At 42.9% G+C, this 20,762-nt stretch overlaps 1 protein-coding gene and 1 pseudogene across 1 annotated transcript in view; one reads left to right on the top strand and one right to left on the bottom strand.

Moving 5' to 3' along the window:
- The window catches only part of LOC128706013 (uncharacterized), a 38,001-nt pseudogene extending 35,636 nt beyond the window's left edge, over positions 1-2,365 (top strand).
- An 8,184-nt stretch (positions 2,366-10,549) lies between these two features.
- LOC128687956 (oplophorus-luciferin 2-monooxygenase non-catalytic subunit) overlaps positions 10,550-20,762 on the bottom strand; it is a 35,248-nt gene continuing 25,035 nt past the window's right edge. The window contains exon 4 of the mRNA XM_053775630.2: positions 10,550-12,825. Coding sequence (XP_053631605.1) covers positions 12,683-12,825 — 143 coding nt within the window. The 3' untranslated portion in view covers positions 10,550-12,682. The remainder of the gene's footprint in view (positions 12,826-20,762) is intronic.

Below are 20,762 nucleotides of genomic sequence, written 5' to 3'. Positions count from 1 at the left end.
TCTTGCTGCCCGTTTTGTCAGGTCTGGGAATCAAAGCAATCATAGTACTATAGGAAGGGAGCACAGCTTTGTTGCACCCACAGGCAGTGGTCAGGCTTCAAACACCTTTTATTGCACAGCAATAAAGAAATGGAATAGATTTCCTGCACATGTCAAAGCCATTCATAGCATGAACCAGTTCAAGAAGAGTGCCAAAAGGTGCCTAATGAATGTAGCAACAGAAAGGGAGGAGAATGATTTTTTTATATATTTTAGCTAACACACGTGTGAATATAAATAACTCAATTTACCTTATTCCTAGTATATCTTCTTTATAACATAATAATATGTTGTCTCCTTTATAGTATAATTGTAAGGTAATAAAAGGACCCCAATGGAAATAAATCACTGTCTGACTTTTTTTTAGATTATCCTAAGTTAGGGGAGGGCAATCCTTGGCACGTGTCAGAAACCTGGCACGTCAACGACTTCTTTCCGGCACGCAAACCTCTGGTCTCATCTCAAAAAAAAAAGCCACATTTAACACGTATCCGTTCCAAGAAAAGCAGGGAAATAGTCTGTTGATTCGAAAGATTATTCCAGCACTTTTCGTGAAATTGTGTGGATAACATTAATCAGGTGATATTTTACATGGCCTGATTTCAGTTTAACAGTTCATCGTACAGTTCGTACTATTAACCACAACAGCGGATTTCCCTCCCATTTTCATATTTACGATTAATATAAACCCAGGGATACTAAGCCCATGATGACATCTCAGTATAGCTACTGAATTCCCTATACTTGTGTAGTATATTGTAGATCGTATCATCCATGTATATATTTAGGCTCCCTTTCAGTAGGCTCAGCGACTACCATGTGTGACGTCACGTGATGTGCATGTGGGCGTGAGAATCGCTGTAACTCTCTCAGTTCTCCATGCTTAGGTCTACGGTTGACACAGGCAGGTTGAGCCTGTGTCAACCTGTACTCCCTAGAACGCAGGCGGGGAAGATACATGTACATGATTATATACACTTGGAAAATCCTAGAGGGATTAGAACTAAACTTGCACACGAAAATCACTCCCTATGCAAGCAAAAGACTCGGCAGACGATGCAACGTCCCTCCAATGAAAAGCAGAGGTGCCACTAGCACGATAAGAGACAACACAATAAGTGTGAGGGGCCCAAGACTCTTCAGCTGCTTCCCAGCATCTATATGAGGGATTACTAAGAGACCCCTGGCTGTCTTCAAGTAGGCACTGGACAGGCATCTAGTCAGTGCCTGACCAGCCGGGCAATGGGTCGTACGTTGGACTGCGTGCAGCTTGCAGTAACAGCCTGGTTGATCAGGCCCTGGTCCACCATAAGGCCTGGTCACAGACCGGGTCGCGGGGGCGTTGACCCCCGGAACTCTCTCCAGGTATACTCCAGGTATCACCGTTACAAATTCTATTTGCATTCTGTCCTTGACAGATAGTACAGAATGTCACGACCACCGGCCAAGAAACAATGTTATTCAAATGAAGAGGATATTAGAGAATATAAAGAATGGAAATATAAACACAAATGCAGTATAATGTGATCCTTTATAAGACTACGTTTCGCCCACACAGTGGGCTTTTTCAAGTCACAAACAGAACTGTTTGTGACTTGAAAAAGCCCACTGTGTGGGCGAAACGTAGTCAATAAAGGATCACATTATACTGCATTTGTGTTTATATTTCCATTGTGTCGGTATTTCATACCATTTATTTCCAATATAAAGAATAATGGACTGAAAAAATTGGCAAAATTAAGAAAGATATTATACATTATGCATTTTCTGCTCTGAATCAGTTTGTATGAATTGTTCTGTGAAGAGGCATTTTGAAACTGTTCATTAAAACTTAAGCAAGAAAACTGTGCAAGAACAAAGGAAATTGATTTCTCGTGAACTGAGCAAGACGGAAAAAAAAGACAGTCTGATGCTTTGAGGAAATTTATTTCGGATAGGCCTAGTTCCAACTTAGTTGTTCAACATGGAAAGCCACTTAGTGATGGGGAGTATATTAAAGAAGCATGATTAGAATGTGCTCCTTTCATTTTTGACAATCTTTCTGAGAAGGAGAAGATTATTTAGCGCATTAAAAATTTGTCTGTGAGCAGAAAAACGGAAAGGAATGCAGTAGAACTATCAACAAAGGATTTGGCTTCATGTAAGTTCTTTTCTATCTGTGTTGATGACAGCTCAGACATTACATCATAAGCTAGACTAGCAATTTTTTCTCAATTTTGTAGTGGTGACGAAGTACGGGAAGAGATGATTAATCTTGTAATACTACCTGAACGTACCACTGGGGTTGTAACACTACCTGAACGTACCACTGGGGTTGTAACACTACCTGAACGTACCACTGGGGTTGTAACACTACCTGAACGTACCACTGGGGTTGTAACACTACCTGAACGTACCACTGGGGTTGTAACACTACCTGAACGTACCACTGGGGTTGTAACACTACCTGAACGTACCACTGGGGTTGTAACACTACCTGAACGTACCACTGGGGTTGTAACACTACCTGAACGTACCACTGGGGTTGTAACACTACCTGAACGTACCACTGGGTTGTAACACTACCTGAACGTACCACTGGGGTTTTAACACTACCTGAACGTACCACTGGGGTTGTAACACTACCTGAACGTACCACTGGGTTGTAACACTACCTGAACGTACCACTGGGGTTGTAACACTACCTGAACGTACCACTGGGGTTGTAACACTACCTGAACGTACCACTGGGGTTGTAACACTACCTGAACGTACCACTGGGGTTGTAACACTACCTGAACGTACTACTGGGGTTGTAACACTACCTGAACGTACCACTGGGGTTGTAACACTACCTGAACGTACCACTGGGGTTGTAACACTACCTGAACGTACCACTGGGGTTGTAACACTACCTGAACGTACCACTGGGGTTGTAACACTACCTGAACGTACCACTGGGGTTGTAACACTACCTGAACGTACCACTGGGGTTGTAACACTACCTGAACGTACCACTGGGGTTGTAACACTACCTGAACGTACCACTGGGGTTGTAACACTACCTGAACGTACCACTGGGGTTGTAACACTACCTGAACGTACCACTGGGGTTGTAACACTACCTGAACGTACCACTGGGGTTGTAACACTACCTGAACGTACCACTGGGGTTGTAACACTACCTGAACGTACCACTGGGGTTGTAACACTACCTGAACGTACCACTGGGGTTGTAACACTACCTGAACGTACCACTGGGGTTGTAACACTACCTGAACGTACCACTGGGGTTGTAACACTACCTGAAAGTACCACTGGGGTTGTAACACTACCTGAACGTACCACTGGGGTTGTAACACTACCTGAACGTACCACTGGGGTTGTAGCACTACCTGAACGTACCACTAGGGTTATAACACTACCTGAACGTACCACTGGGGTTGTAACACTACCTGATCGTACCACTGGGTTGTAACACTACCTGAACGTACCACTAGGGTTATAACACTATCTGAACGTACCACTGGGGTTATAACTCTACCTGAACGTACCACTGGGGTTGTAACACTACCTGAACGTGCCACTGGGGTTGTAACACTGCCTGAACGTACCACTGGGGTTGTAACACTACCTGAGCGTACCACTGGGGTTGTAACACTACCTGAGCATACCACTGGGGCAGAAATATGTAAAGCAGTTATGAACGAATTATCTATTCGACAAATTGACATTTCAAAGTAGATGGTGCACCTAGCATGATTGGTAAAGTTACAACAGATGGTGCACCCAGCATGATTGGTAAGGTTACAACAGATGGTGCACCCACCCAGCATGATTGGTAAGGTTACAACAGATGGTGAACCCAGCATAATTAGTAAGATTACAATAGATGGTGAACCCAGCATGATTGGTAAGGTTATAACAGATGGTGCACCCAGCATGATTGGTAAGGAAGCAGGATTTGTTAATCTGTTTGCCAAAGATGTTGGTCATCCACTGATAGGTTTTCATTGCATCATACACGAGGCTTTATGTGCAAAAGTTGGTCTAAAAGAACATCAAGAAGTGATGCAAACAGTCACCAAGATTATTAATTACATTTCTGCACGAGCTTTGAATAAAAGAAAATTTTAGAATTTATTGAAAGAGGTGGATTCGGTGTACAAAAGACCAACAATGTACAACAATGTTCGTGGACTTAGTAGAAATTTAATTTTGAAACAATTTGTTGAATGTCTGGATGAGATAAATCTCTTTTTGAGTAACCAACAAGTGTGTTATAAAGAAATGTCTGATATCTTGTGGGTTTGTAAACTGGTGCTTTTTTTCAGACTTTTGCAAGTATTTAAATGATCTGAACATTAAATTACAGGACTCTGGTAAGACACTTGACGTTATGTTTGATTACATAAAGGCATCTGAAATGATGCTAAGGGTTTTTAAGAGGGATAATGAGGGGTTTAGATGCTTTCCTAACCTAAAGAGATACATCAATGATCTCCCAATGGATGACAAAAAGACAGCCAGTGTCTTCAAACACTATTTTTAAGCATCATTGAGTCAAGTGTTCAGCAGTTCTCTACAAGATTGCTAAGTTCACAAAAATTGAAGAGACTGCAAAAGTCATTAAGTTTGCAGACAGTATAAACTGGATGAACTAGTCTTGCACATGTTGTCATGGATAGATATGGATGTTTTCGAAATGCAGTTGATTGAATTTCAAAGTAGCTCAATTTGAAAACAGCCCGGGCTGTGGCTCGTACGTTGGATTGCATGCAGCCAGCAGTAACAGCCTGGTTGATCAGGCTCTGATCCACCAGGAAGCCTGGTCACAGACCGGGCCGCGGGAAATGTGGAAAACGAGGTATTAAGGACTTGGAATACTATTCCACAAAATTTTGTCTGAAGAACCTTGCAACAGCATTTCTATCCGTTTTCTCATCTACTTATTCTTGTGAAGCATTGTTTTCAGTGCTCAACTTTGTTAAGTCTGGTAATAGTAGTAGCCTTACTGATGAAACTAGTAGCGCATATCTCTCAAGGTTACAAAATATAAGCCTGATGTACATTATCTGTCATCAGTGATGAACCACCGTAAGTCTCAGCGATGGTAAATAAATAAAAGGACCACAATTTTTCTCTCTCAAGTTTTTATTTGATGTTTTCTGCTAAAATAGTAAATATTCACTGCTGTTTAATATAATACATGTATGTAGTTTTGTAGGTAAAATAATTATACCGTATTTTCTCTGTGATTTTCATGTATGATTCTTAAGGGATTAAAAGTTAATAAAGGAATATCATTAATTTTATATCAATTTGTTGTGTTTTAGTCAAGTAAATCGATTATGTCATTAAGAATTGTAATGTATTGGAAAAACATGAAAAACCTAATTGATCTAATAAATAAATCAAATTATTGCTTACTCTTTTGTTGATGATAAAAACATATTTTTTAAAGTTTGTTGATGTATATCGCAGCTGGTCTGTCTCTCGCTGCGAGGAAGCTGTAGGAGGGAAGGTAGCAACGGCTATCAGCAGTGAGGTGCAGTCCAGCACCTGCTACAAGTGGCAAGTGGTTCCCAGTAATGGGAAGAGCATCAAAATAAGGAAAGTTAAGAGAGAAGATTTGAAGATATGAAATCGTTTCTCTGTTCTTCAGGATGAGTGTACTTCAGTGGCCAGTGAAGGTAAAGGTACTACTTCCCCTGCAAATAGAGATAAGTGCATACTTGTGGTTGGCGACTTACAGGTAAGATATATGGACCGTGCTTTCTGTAACAAGAATAAGAAGGTAAGAGATAGAGTGTGCTTCTCTGGAGCTGGTGTTAGTGACATAGTCAACAGGTTGGATAATATGTCAGGTAATGGGAACAAGCCTATTATCTGTCTCAGCGCTGGTGGAAATGATATTGGAAAGGGTAGGAGAGAAGAGTTGCTAGATAACTATTGGTCAGCTATAGATGTAATTAAGTCTAAGGAAGGGGTCCCAATCATATGTAGTATCTTGCCTAGAAGGGGAGTGGGCAATGAATGGTTGTCTAGGGCAATTGGTGTAAATTGCTAAGTAGACAAATACTGCAAGGAACTTGCAATCCCATTCATTGACAACTGGGACAACTTTTATGGCAAACATAACATGTATGCAAGGGATGGGGTACATCTCTCTGGGGCAGGGGTGGTAGCACTTGCAAACTCAGTCGAGAGGGCCATTGCTGAAATGCCTAGGATTTTAAACTAATAGAAGATAGAGGTATGGGTGTGCAAAACAACCACTGTGAAAGAATAGAGAAATTTCAAGTGATTTCGTGACTACTCACATTATCAAGGAACAATCTATTGTTCCTTGATAATGTTAGTAGTCACGAAATCGCTTGGAATTTCTCTATTCTTTCACAGTGGTTGTTTTGCATATTCTGAAATCACCTGTTTACTGTGATCTTATTGCAGGTATGGGGGTGTGTGGGAAACAGCCAAGTTACAATACTAGGGTTGAAAACAGTAAATGTATAAAAGACATTCATCATGAAATTATAAATAAAGACAACAGATCAGGTCAGCAAACAAAAGGAGACGGCAGAGGGCAGCAAGGGGCTAGCTCCCTTAAGGTCTACTATACTGATAGCAGGAGTGTAAGAAATAAGATAGATGAACTAAGATAAATTGCAAGTGCAGGAAACATAGATATCACTGCTATAACAGAGACTAGGCTCAATCTGAAAGATAGAGAGATGCCCTCTGAATGCCACATACAAGGCTATAAATTATTCCACACTGACAGGGTCAACAGGGAGGGTGGTGGAGTAGCGATGTATGTCAGAGACAATTTAGATTGTTGTGCTAGACAAGATATAAAATTAGAAGCGACAGCCACTGAATCTGTTTGGTTACAGCTTCTCGAGGGCCGTGAAAAACTAATTTTGGGTGTGATTTACAGGGCCCCAAATCTTGATAGGGAGTGCAGTAAACGTCTTTGGGATGAAATTCGTAAGGCATCTACATACGAAAATGTTATGATAATGGGAGATTTCAACTATAGACAGATTGACTGGAGCAATTTGACAGGGAATTTAGAGTCAAGTGATTTTCTTGATATGATTCAGTATTTTTTAAAACAGTTTGTGACAGAACCAACTAGAGGAAATAACCTGCTTAACTTAGTTCTTGCCAGCAGGGAAACGCTAATTAATAATCTTGAGGTTAATGATGAGCTTGGGAAAAGTGATTACAAATCACTCAGTGTTAATGTATCATGGAATTCCCCTAATAATGGCAATCAAGTCTCTGTCCCTGACTTCCACTTGGCTGATTTCATAGGACTGAAAAATTACTTAGGTGGGCTGAACTGGAATGCCCTGACTATAGGTCAGGTAAGTGGTGATGATTGCCGATATGACGTTTTCCAGGACATAGTTCTAGCTGCACAAATAACTTATGTTTCAAACAGGGTAATCAGATCAAACAAAAATGATCCTAAACAGATGAATAATAGATTAAAACATCTCATTGGTCAAGAAAGAGGCATATATAGGCGAATGAAAAGAGGAGAGGGGCAATTAAGAAATCAATATATTCAGTTAAAGAGAGAAATAAAAAAGGGAATAAGAAAATAAAAAAGAGATTATGAGGCTAAAGTTGCAAGAGAATCGACGACTAACCCAATAGGATTATTTCAGGTATACAGAAGTAAGACCAGGGACAAGATAGGCCCACTCAAAAGCTATTCGGGTCAGCTTATGGACAGTGATAAGAAAATGTGTAGAATTTTTAACACATACTTCCTCTCACTTTTTACACAGGAAGATACTAGCTATATTCCAGAAATAATAAATTATGTTGAACAGGATGATTATAAACTATGCACTAGCAAATAGATAAATTAAAACCTAACAAATCCCCAGGCACTGATGAACTGTATGCAAGGGTTCTAAAGGAATGTGAAGAGGAGCTTAGCAAACCTTTGGCTAACCTTTTCAACATATCACTACAGACTGGCATGGTGCCAGATAAGTGAAAAATGGCAAATGTGATACCTATTTTCAAAGCAGGTGACAGGTCCTTAGCTTCGAACTATAGACCAATAATCCTAACCTCCATAGTGGAAAATTTATGGAACCAATAATTGCCGAGGCAGTTCGTAGCCACCTTGAAAAGCATAAATTAATCAACGAATCTCAGCATGGTTTTACAAAGGAGCGTTCCTGCCCTACGAATTTATTAACTTTTTTACACTAAGGTATTTGAGGAGGTTGATCATGGTAATGAATATGATATTGTGTATATGGACTTCAGTAAGGCTTTTGACAGGGTCCCACATCAGAGACTATTGAGGAAAATTAAGGCACATGGAATAGGAGAATTTTTTCCTGGATGGAGGAAGGTTGACAAATAGGCAGCAGAGAGTTTGCATAAATGGTGAGAAATCAGAGTGGAGAAGCGTCAAGAGTGGTGTTCCACAGGGGTCAGTGTTGGGCCCCCTGTTGTTCACAATCTATATAAACGACATAGATGAGAGCATAAAGAGCGACATAAGCAAGTTTGCCGATGACACCAAAATAGGCCGTCGAATTCATTCTGACGAGGACATTAGAGCACTCCAGGAAAATTTGAATAGACTGATGCAGTGGTCGAAGAAGTACCAGACGCAGTTTAATATAGACAAATGCAAAGTTCTAAATGTTGGACAAGAAAATAATCATGCCACATATAAACTAAATAATGTAGATCTTAATATTACGGATTGCGAAAACGATTTAGGAGTTCTGGTTAGCATTAATCTGAAACCAAGACAACAGTGCATAAGTGTTCGCAATAAAGCTAACAGAATCCTTGGCTTCATATCAAGAAGCATAAATAATAGGAGTCCTCATGTTGTTCTTCAACTCTATATATCCTTGGTTAGGCCTAATTTAGATTATGCTGCACAGTTTTGGTCACCGTATTACAGAATGGATATAAATGCTCTTTAAAACATACAATGGAGGATGACAAAGTTGGTCCCATGTATCGGAAATCTTCTCTATGAGGATAGACTGATGTCCCTGAACCTGCACTCTCTAGAAAGGCGTAGAATTAGGGGGGATATGATTGAGGTATATAAATGGAAGACAGGAATAAATAAAGGGGATGTAAATAATGTGCTGAAAATATCTAGCCTAGACAGGACTCGTAGCAATGGTTTTAATTAAGTTGGAAAAATTCAGATTCAGGAAGGATATAGGAAAGCACTGGTTTGGTAACAGAGTTGTGGATGAGTGGAACAAACTCCCGAGTACAGTTATTCAGGCTAAAACGTTGTGTAGTTTTAAAAATAGGTTAGATAAATGCATGAATGGATGTGGGTGGGTGTGAGCTGGACCTGTTTAGCTTGTGCTACTAGGTCAGTTGTCGTGTTCCTTCCTTAAGTGAATGTGACCTGACCTGACTAGGTTGGGGCATTGGCTTAAGCCAGTAGGAGACTTGGATCTGCCTCGCATGGGCCAGTAGGCCTGCTGCAGTGTTTCTTCTTTCTTATGTTCCTATGTTCTTATGATGACTTCTTCAAGTGTTTAATAACATAAGAGACGCACGAGGAAAGGTAAGACCTTCAACGGGGTGCGAGCTGCTGCCTTTTTAATATCTTTATTTCTCCAAGTTCATGTACAAGGTAACAATAATTATTTTTTCTACTAATACATGTACAAGGTATACAGGCCTAGCTGACATCAGTGACACTCTACTGCACAGAAAGCCTCTTGTTATGCTGAGTATTTCGGGCAAATTAGGTCACTTTTGTCTCGGGAGGCGACGTACACCAGGTACCTATTTTATACTGATGGGTGAACATAGAAAATCGGTGTAAGGAAACACGCCCAGTGCTTCACCCGGCCGGAAATCGAACCCGGACCCCTCACCGTGTGAAGCGAGAACTTTTGCCACCAGGCCAAGGGCCTTGGTGTTGCTCAGAGTCTTTCCAAGGAATTCCAGTATCTTTTTCCCTTCCTTGGATCAGACTTGATAACCTTCCATTCCTCAGATGCTCTATGGCTCATATGGGTTTAGTGCTCCATATACAACACTAATAATAATAATATCCATGGGGAAGTGGAAGGGAATTCTTCCTCCGTAAGCCATGTGTGTCGTAAGAGGCGACTAAAATGCTGGGAGCAAGAGGCTAGTAACCCCTTCTCCTGTATACATTAGTAAAGTTAAAAAGAGAAACTTTTGTTTTTTTCTTTTTGGGCCACCTTGCCTCGGTGGGATACGGCCGGTTTGTTGAAATAATAATAATAACAATAATAATAATAATAATAATAATAATAATAATAATAATAATAATAATAATAATAATAGTAATAATAATAATAATAATAATAATAATAATAATAATAATTATTATTATTATTATTATTATTATTATTATTATTATTATTATTATTTTTATTATTATTATTTATAATAAGCGTCATGAGCAAAAACATTCAATCTTCGGCGTTGCTTAATCAGTTGATCTCGTATAAACCTTCAACTCATGTCAGAATAAAACATCTTATTCAAGTTCATGACCAGTTTATTAGCAGATATTAGCAGTCAAAACTACTTTATTGGCAGATATTGCCAGTCAAACCCAGTTTATTAGCGGGCACTGAGCTAGAGCTCAACACAAGCATTAATGGAACAAATGTCACTTAGAGGCAGTGGAGTAAATGCCACTTGGAGGCAGTGGAAACCATTTATTATTATTTTTATTATTATTATTAGTAGTAGTAATAGTAGTAGTAGTAGTAGTAGTAGTAGTAATAATAATAATAATAATAATAATAATAATAATAATAATAATAATAATAATAATAATAATAATAATAATAATAATAACAATAATAATAATAATAATAATAATAATAGTAATAATAATAATAATAATAATAATAATAATAATAATAATAATAATAATAATAATAATAATAAATCTTTATTTCTTCAAGTACATGTACAAGGCATACAGGCCTAACTGACATCAATGACATATTACTATGCAGAGTATTTCTGGGAAATTAGGTCAGTTTTGTCCCAGGATGTGACCCACCCCAGTCGACTAACAGACTAACACCCAGGTACCTATTTTACTGATAGGTAAACATGGACAGCAGATGTTTAAGGAAACACTTCCTAATGTTTCCACCCGTACCGGGGATCGACTCCCGGACCTCAGTGTGTGTGAGCTGAGTGCGCTAGCAATCGAGCAATTATTAGTATTATTAGTATTATTATTTAAAATGAAGCACGAAACCCGTGTGGGTCCTACGGCGCCTGGGAAGTAGGAAACAATCAGATTTGTCTCGAGAAATGGGAGGTAAAGTTCCGCTTTTTGGATCAAGGGCCCTTCACTAGCATCAAGGATCTCTCTCTCGCAAGGATCAAGTACATCTGAGTGTTATTTACTTCTAAAAAAAAACAATGACAGTTTAGGGAGGTACGTATCATGGTAGTGGGTAATTTGTTAGAGATTAATTTAGCGGTCATTTCCAATCGTAGAACTGAAAATAGAGGTGTTATGTTCCGTTCAAGATAGTGAGAATTTCTGCTGACTTTCCTGATTGTGGAAGTGAGTATAAGAGCGCTATTTTCCGATCGTGGCAGTTAGTACTTTAGTGCACTCTTTCAGTCATGGTAATAAGAAACTTAGCACTCTGCTTTTATAGTGGTACTTAATAATTGAACATTATTTTCCGATCATTTTAATGAGTTTCTTTTAGTGCTCTTTTCCAATCAAGGTACTGAGCTATTTAGCGCTGTTTACCCGTCATGGTAAGTTCGTGACCCTCCTGAATCATTGCAGCTAGTGCATCGGCGTTCCCCTCCGATCGTGGAAGCGAGTGTACTGGTGCTCCTTTTGGATCATGGTAGCAAGTATGTGTTAGTCTCATAACTGGTATATGAGAATACAGGAAAGAATGGAATAAATGAAGAATTATTGAAACTTTGCAAATGACAACGTTACGCTTAGTTTACAAGTTCTATATTTTCCATACTGCTCTGAAGCTTCGTATGAAGAGCACAAGTCATAATACTGTCACTGGAACAATTCACAAGTAACCCAGAGTACCGTGGCTGGAACAGTTCACAAATAACTCACACTTCTGAAAGAGGACAATGCTGTGAAGTGTCGTCGTATTTCTTCCCAATTAAGAAAGGTATCAGAGCCCCAAGCAGAGTACTGAGTCGCATTCCTTGTCGAGCAGAGTATTGATTCACAGCCCTTGCCAGAGTACTGAGTCATGTTCCTTGTTGACTGCGACAGCATTCCCGAAACTGAAGATGGCTGTTAGATACCGACGCGACCCACAGCAGCTTCCTCGAGTTAGACACATCGAACTGAAGGTGCTCTCTCCCTCTCCAAGGCACGCACGACTAACCCCACATGACGACTTTAGAAGACGGCCAGTCGTTGATGACCTTTGATGATGTCCGTTGATGGCGACCTTTGATGACGTTCATTGGTGGTGACCTTTGATGACTATTTATGACGACGATTGGCGACAGTCATTGATGACGACGATTTTCCTTCCCCTTCCCTTCAATGGAAGGAGAAGGAGAATGCGGAGAAGGAGGAAGAGGAAGAGGAAGAAGAGGAGGAAGAGGAGGAGGAAGAGGTGCTAATACATCTGGTGATAGTAGTGTCTTAACACACCAGGTCCAAATACTCAGCATCGAGGTCGACCAGCAGGTCGCCGCTCGAGCAGGAAGTCTTACTGTCCACGAACTGCAGGAGGGTGGCGTTCTTGACCAGCCAAGCCACGTCGCAGCCGCAAGCCAATGGGTTCGCTGCGGGAAGGGAAGATAAATTGGCTTACATGGGTTGAACTGGGTTACTTGGGGAAGATAACTGGGTTTACTCAGGTTTTACTGAGTTTTACATGGATTGAACTGGGATGATTAGGTTACCTATGGGAAATTGCGCTACCTAAGGAAGATTGGATTATTGAAAAGACTGAGTTACTTGAGGAAGGCTGCGTTACTTTACTTGTGGAAAAACGAAATAATTAATCTTCAAAAGACTGCTTTACCTAAGGAACATTGAGTTACCTTGATAATGTGCACATCAGTCGTGGCCATTACGCACAATACAATGTGTGTGTGTGTACTCACCTATATGTACTCACCTATATGTGGGTGCAGGGGTCGAGTAGCTGTACTCGTCTAGTTGTGCTCACCTAGTTGAGGTTGCAGGGGTCGAGTCCTAGCTCCTGGCCCCGTCTCTTCACTGGTCGCTACTAGGTCGCTCTCCTTGAACCGTGAGCTTTATCATACCTCTGCTTAAAACTATGAATGAATCCTGCCTCTACTACTTCGCTTCCCAGACTATTCCATTTCCTGACTACTCTGTGGCTGAAGAAATACTGCCTAACATCCCTGTGATTCATCTGTGTCTTCAACTTCCAACTGTGTCCCCTTGTTACTGTGTCCCATCTCTGGAACATCCTGTCTTGGTCCACCTTGTCAATTCCTCTCAGTATTTTGTATGTCGTTATCATGTCCCCCCTATCCCTCCTGTCCTCTAGTTTCGTCAGGTCGATTTCCCTTAACCTCTCCTCGTAGGACATACCTCTTAGCTCTGTGACTAGTCTTCCTGCAAACCTTTGCACTTTCTCTAGTTTTTTTACGTGCTTGGCTAGGTGTGGGTTCCAAACTTGTGCCGCATACTCCAATATGGGCCTAACGTACACTGTGTACAGGGTACTGAACGATTCCTTATTAAGATGTCGGAATGCTGTTCTGAGGTTTGCTAGGCGCCCATATGCCGTAGCAGTTATTTGGTTGATGTGCGCTTCAGGAGATGTGCCTGGTGTTATACTCACCCCAAGATCTTTTTCCTTGAGTGAGGTTTGTAGTCTCTTGCCCCCCCCCCCTAGACTGTACTCCGTCTGCAGTCTTCTTTGCCCTTCCCCAATCTTCATGACTTTGCACTTGGTGGGGTTGAACTCCAGGAGCCAATTGCTGGACCAGGTCTGCAGCCTGTCCAGATCCCTTTGTAGTTCTGCCTGGTCTTCGATCGAATGAATTCTTCTCATCAGCTTCACGTTGTTAATGTTGCAGTTTAAAAACTGTAGTGTAAAGCACCCTTCTGGCAAGACAGTGATGGAGTGAATGATGGTGAAAGTTTTTCTTTTTCGGGCCACCCTGCCTTGGGGGGAATCGGCCAGTGTGATAATAATAATAATAATAAAAAAATAACTTCACGTCATCTGCAAACAGGGACACTTAGGAGTCTGTTCCTTCTGCCATGTCGTTCACAAATACCAGAAACAGCACTGGTCCTAGGACTGACCCCTGTGGGACACCGCTGGTCACAGGTGCCCACCCTGACACCTCGCCACGTACCATTACTCGCTGCTGTCTTCCTGACAAGTATTCCCTGATCCATTGTAGTGCCTTCCTTGTTATCCCTGCTTGGTCCTCCAGTTTTTGCACTAATCTCTTGTGTGGAACTGTGTCAAACACCTTCTTGCAGTCCAAGAAAATGCAATCCACCCACCCACCTCTCTCTTGTCTTACTGCTGTCACCATGTCATAGAACTCCAGTAGGTTTGTAAACCTACTGGAGGATTTCCCGTCCCTGAAACCATGTTGGTTGCTGTTGATGAGATCATTCCTTTCTAGATGTTCCACCACTCTTCTCCTGAAAATCTTCTCCATGACATTGCATACTATACATGTCAGTAACACTGGTCTGTAGTTTAGTGCTTCATGTTTGTCTCCTTTTTTAAAGATTGGGGCTACATTTGCTGTCTTCCTTGCTTCAGGCAATCTCCCTGTTTCGATAGATGTATTGAATATTGTTTTCAGGTATACACATAGCGCCTCTGCTCCCTTTCTCAGGACCCATGGAGAGATATTATCCGGCCCCATTGCCTTTGAGGCATCTAGCTAACTCAGAAGCCTCTTCACTTCTTCCTCGGTTGTGTGTACTGTGTCCAGCACTTGATGTTGTACCCCATCTCTCCGTCTTTCTGGAACCCCTTCTGTCTCCTCTGGGAACACTTCTTTGAATCTCTTGTTGAGTTTCTCACATACTTCACGGTCATTTCTTGTTGTCTCTCCTCCTTCCTTCCTTTGCCTGATTACCTGGTCCTTGACTGTTGTTTTCCTCCTGATGTGGCTGTATAACAGCTTCGGGTCAGATTTGGCTTTCGCTGCTATGTCTTTTTCATATTGTCGTTGGGCCTCCCTTCTTATCAGTGCACATTCATTTCTGGCTCTACGACTGCTCTCATTCTCCTGGGTCCTTTGCCTTCTACATTTCTTCCATTCCCTAGCATACTTGGTTTTTTCCTTCCTGCACCTTTGGGTGAACCATGGGCTCATCCTGGCTTTTTCATTATTCCTGTTACCCTTGGGTACAAACCTCTCCTCAGCCTCCTTGCACATTGTTGTTACATATTCCATCATCTCATTAACTGGCTTCCCTGCCAGTTCTCTGTCCCACTGAACCCCGTTCAGGAAGTTCCTCATTCCTGTGTAGTCCCCTTTCTTGTAGTTTGGCTTCATTCGCCCTGGCCTTCCTGCTTCACCCTCCACTTGTAGCTATACTGTGTATTCGAAGCTTAAAAGTGTGTGTGTGTGTGTGTGTGTGTGTGTGTGTGTGTGTGTGTGTGTGTGTGTGTGTGTGTGTGTGTGTGTGTGTGTGTGTGTGTGTGTGTGTGTGTGTGTGTGTGTGTGTGTGTGTGTACTCACCTAATTGTGGTTGCAGGGGTCGAGACTCAGCTCCTGGCCCCGCCTCTTCACAGATCGCTACTAGGTTTTCTCCCTCTCTGCTTCCTGAGCTTTGTCATACCTCTTCTTAAAACTATGTATGGTTCCTGCCTCCACTACTTCACTTGCTAGGCTATTTCACTTACTGACGACTCTATGACTGAAGAAATACTACTAGGTTTTCTCCCTCTATGCTTCCTGAGCTTTGTCATACTTCTTAAAACTATGTATGGTTCCTGCCTCCACTACTTCACTTGCTAGGCTATTCCTCTTACTGAAGACTCTATGACTGAACAAAATACTTCCTCTGGGACTAGGCTTGTTGCAAACCTTTGTTCTTTCTCTAACTTCTTGACGTGCTTAACCAGGTGTGGGTTCCAGACTGGTGCTGCATACTCCAGTATGGGCCTAACATACACAGTATACAGTGTCTTGAACGATTCCTTATGAAGGTATCGGAACGCTTTCTCAGGTTTGCCAGGCGTCCGAATGCTGCAGCAGTTATTTGGTTGATGTGTGCTCGGTGTTATGGTCTCCCCAAGGTCTTTCTCCCTGAGTGAGGTCTGTAGTATTTGTCCACCTAGCCTATACTCAGTCTGCGGTCTTCTTTGCCCCTCCCCAATCTTCATGGCTTTGCATTTGGCAGGTTTGAATTCGAGAAGCCAGTTTCTGGACCGCATGTCCAGCCTGTCCAGGTCTCTTTGCAGTCCTACCTCATCCTCATCCGATTTAATTCTTTTCCATCATGTCAATAGCATTGGTCCTAGAACTGACCCCTGTGGGACCCCGCTCATCACAGGCGCCCACTGTGATACCTCTTCAAGTACCATGACTCGTTGTTGCCTCCCTGTCAGGTATTCCCTGATCCATTGCAGTGCCCTCCCTGTTATATGCGCCTGATCCTCCAGCTTCTGCACTAATCTCTTGTGAGGAACTGTGTCAAAGGCCTTCCTGCAGTCCAGGAAAATACAACCAACCCACCCCTCTCGTGTCTTACTTCTGTTACCTTGTCATAAAACTCCAGAAGGTTTGTGACACAGGATTTGCCTTCCATGAATCCATGCTGGATTTTATTTGTAATCTTGTTCCATTCAAGGTGTTCCACAACTCTCCTCCTGATAATCTTCTCCATGACTTTGTATACTATAGATGTCAGAGACACAGGTCTGTAGTTTAGTGCCTCGTTTCTGTTTCCTTTCTTAAATATGGGGACTACATTTGCTGTCTTCCATTTCTCAGGTAGTTGCCCAGTTTCAAGGGATGTGTTGAAGATTGTGGTTAGGGGCATGCACAGCATCTCTGCTCCTTCTCTAAGGACCCATGGGGAGATGTTGTCCGGTCCCATCGCCTTTGAGGTATCAAGATCACTTAGTAGCTTCTGCACCTCCTCCTTGGTTGTTCGTATGTCATCCAACACTTGTTGGTATATTCCCTCTTGATGTTCCCTTCTGTGCTGTCTTCCCAGAGCCCTTCCTGTCTCTACTGTAAAAACTTCCTTAAATCTCTTGTTTAGCTTGTCACATACCTCCTGATCATTTTTTGTGAGTTCTCCACCTTCTGTCCTCAGTCTGATCACCTGGTCTTTGACTGTTGTCTAACTCCTGATGTGGCTATACAACAGTTTCGGGTCAGTCTTGACTTTCGATGCTATGTTATTTTCATACTGTCACTGGGCCTCCCTCCTTACCTGTGCGTACTCGTTCCTGGCTCTGCGACTAATCTCCCTATTTTCATGTGTTCTCTGCCTTCTGTACTTTTTCCATTCTCTATTGCACTTTGTTTTTGCCTCCTTAGACCGTTGGGTAAACCAGGGGCTTGTTCTGGTCTTCCCATTGTTTCTGTTGCCCTTGGGAATAAACCTTTCCACTGCCTCTTGCATTTTGTTGTTATATATTCCACCATTTCATTTACTGGCTTTCCTGCCAGTTTTCTGTCCCATGGAACCTCCTGCAGAAAGTTCCTCAAACCTATGTAGTTCCCTCTTTTATAGTCTGGCTTTTCCCATTCAACACCTGTTACTCTCTCTACTTGCAACTCTACTATGTATTCAAAGCACAGAACCATGTGGTCACTAGCTCCAAGGGGACTCTCATATGTGATGCCCTCAATGTCTGAACTGCCCAGGTGAACACAAGATCCAATCTTGCTGGTTCATCCTCCTCTCTCACTCTGGTAGTGTCCTTAACATGTTGGTGCATGAGGTTTTCCAGCACCACATCCAACATCTTGGCTCTCCATGTTTTGGGACCTCCATGTGGCTCCAGGTTTTCCCAGTCAATCTCCCTGTGGTTGAAATCACCCATAACCAGCAACTTTGCTCTGCTGCAATGAGCTCTTCTTGCCACCTCAGCAAGTGTGTCCACCACTGCTCTGTTGCTCTCTTCATATTCCTCTCTTGGCCTCCTGCAGTTCTGTGGTGGATTATACATCACTGCAATGACCACCTTGTGCTCCCCAGACTGAAATGTACCTACTATGTAGTCCCTTTCTCCTGTCTCGTCTATGCCTCCCATTTTCTCGAATTTCCATCTGTTTTTTTATGAGCAGAGCAACCCCTCCTCCCCCTCTGCCCCTTCTATCTTTCCTCATGATCCGGTATCCTGGTGGGAAGATTGCATCTGTTATTGTCTCCGTGAGTTTTGTTTCTGTAACTGCTATGATGTTTGGGGACTTCTCATTGATTCTTTCTTGCCATTCCTCATATTTATTAGTTAATCCATCCACATTTGTGTACCAAACCTTCAACTTTCGTTCTAATACTGTAACTGTGGTCCTGGGGGAATACTGGGGTTGGGAGAGCAGGAGCCCTGGTGGGGGCCTGTGGGGGGTTGCAGTGGAGGTGGAGGACGAGCTCCCATAGGGGGTTGCTGTAGGGGTAGGGTTCGTTGTGCGGGGGGGGTGGGAACAGAGGGATCTGTGTGTGATGGTTGGTTTGGATTGTTCAGTTGCCTTGGGGGTGTCGTGGCTGGAGTCCTTCTGCAGGTGTTTCTGGGGGGTGTGCTTGCCCTTCCACCTGTGCCTGGGTTATTCTGCTCTTCTTTGTCATTCCCTCCCATTCCTCCTTTCGTTTTTGCACTCTCTCTTTCAGTATCATCCTTTCCTCCTGTGTTCTGTCTCGATTGAGGTACATACTCATGAACTCCTGTTTGCCTCTCAGCCTTGCTTTCTCCTGCAGGATCATGGTTCGAGTTGATTCTGCCTTGAAAATTATTTTGAGAGGTCGTTTCCTTCTCTTTGTGAACCACCCGATTCTCCAAAAATTTGCCACCTGGGTCATGTCTCCGTCGCCTATCACCTTCATGATACCTTAAATCACTTTTTTCTCCTCCTGCTTTCTTTCATCATAAGTTTTCCCTTCAGCTTCGTCTAGCCCATAGACAAAAACTGATCTCTCCCTTTCCACCTCCCTCTCTGACTCCCATTGTATCCTCTGAGGTGTTTTAGTTCCTTCCTGTGGAGTGTTCCTTCCTTCAGTTCCTTCCCTAGCTGTGGCCCCTATGCTCATTGGTTTGTCCTTCCTGCTCACCTGTTCCTGGCCCCCACAAGTGTCTGGTAAGATCCCTGCACATGTCCTAGTTCCTTCAATGTCTTCCAACCTCTCATTCTGTCCTAGAGTGCTCCCTGTCTCTGTTTTAGCCCCATGTGGGTTTGACAGGACCTCTGCATACAGTTTAGCTTCCAAGCTCCCTTCAGACCCTTTGTCTGTGTCTGATGTAAACATTGCTGATGCTACTTCTGTATTATTTTTGTCTCTAGGCTGTTTCAGATTTCTCAGCTCCTCTTCTAATTTCTGTATCTTGGCTTCTGCTACTGTGGCATGTTGCTCCCACCTTCTGCACTCTACTGCTAACCTCTCCTCCATCTTCCTTGCAAGCTCATCTAGCCTCCTTCCCCAGTCTTCCTCCCTTTTTTTGAGCTCTGCCTCCCAGTCCTCCCTCCCAGATTCGTCCTTCGGGCCCTTGGCTCTCATCCTAGTTCTAGGTTGTCCCATTGCACCACAAAAGGAAGGAGAAGAGATCGTTAGGGGGAGGGAATAGATGGTTAAGGGGAGTGGGGATGGATGGTTATGGGGGAGGGGGAGGATGGTTATTGGAGGGGGAGAGGTGGTTCGGGGAGGGGGATAGATGGTTTTGGGGAGGGGTTAGTTGGTTGGGGGGAGGGGTAGTTGGCTCGGGGGAGGAGAAGAGGTGGTTAGGAGAAGGGGGAGTATGTGTTTGAGTCAAATGTATATGTGCTTGTGTATATGTGCTTGTGTATGTGTTTGTGCATGTGTGGGAGAGAGAGGGATGGGATTAAGGGGAGAGGGGGAGGGGGAGGGGGAGGGGGAGAGAAGGATGAGGGTAGAGTGGCCCCTAGAAGTGGGGGAAGTGTGTTTGTGTGTGATGGGATCAGAAGGGGAGGGGAGGTAGGGGGAGGGGAAGCGAAGGATGAGGGTAGAGTGGCCGCTTGATAACGGGGTCCTTACGGGTGTGTGTGTATGTGTGTGTGTGTGTGTGTGTGTACTCATCTAGTTGTACTCACCTAGTTGAGATTGCGGGGGTCGAGTCCGAGCTCCTGGCCCCGCCTCTTCACTGATCGCTACTAGGTCACTCTCCCTGAGCCGTGAGCTTTATCATACCTCTGCTTAAAGCTATGTATGGATCCTGCCTCCACTACATCGCTTCCCAAACTATTCCACTTACTGACTACTCTGTGGCTGAAGAAATACTTCCTAACATCCCTGTGATTCATCTGTGTCTTCAGCTTCCAACTGTGTCCCCTTGTTACTGTGTCCAATCTCTGGAACATCCTGTCTTTGTCCACCTTGTCAATTCCTCTCAGTATTTTGTATGTCGTTATCATGTCCCCCCTATCTCTCCTGTCCTCCAGTGTCGTCAGGTTGATTTCCCTTAACCTCTCCTCGTAGGACATACCTCTTAGCTCTGGGACTAGTCTTGTTGCAAACCTTTGCACTTTCTCTAGTTTCTTTACGTGCTTGGCTAGGTGTGGGTTCCAAACTGGTGCCGCAT

The sequence above is a fragment of the Cherax quadricarinatus genome, chromosome 2, assembly GCF_038502225.1.
Source record: "Cherax quadricarinatus isolate ZL_2023a chromosome 2, ASM3850222v1, whole genome shotgun sequence".
NCBI lineage: Eukaryota > Metazoa > Arthropoda > Malacostraca > Decapoda > Parastacidae > Cherax > Cherax quadricarinatus.
This window is presented reverse-complemented; position numbering and strand designations above follow the sequence as displayed.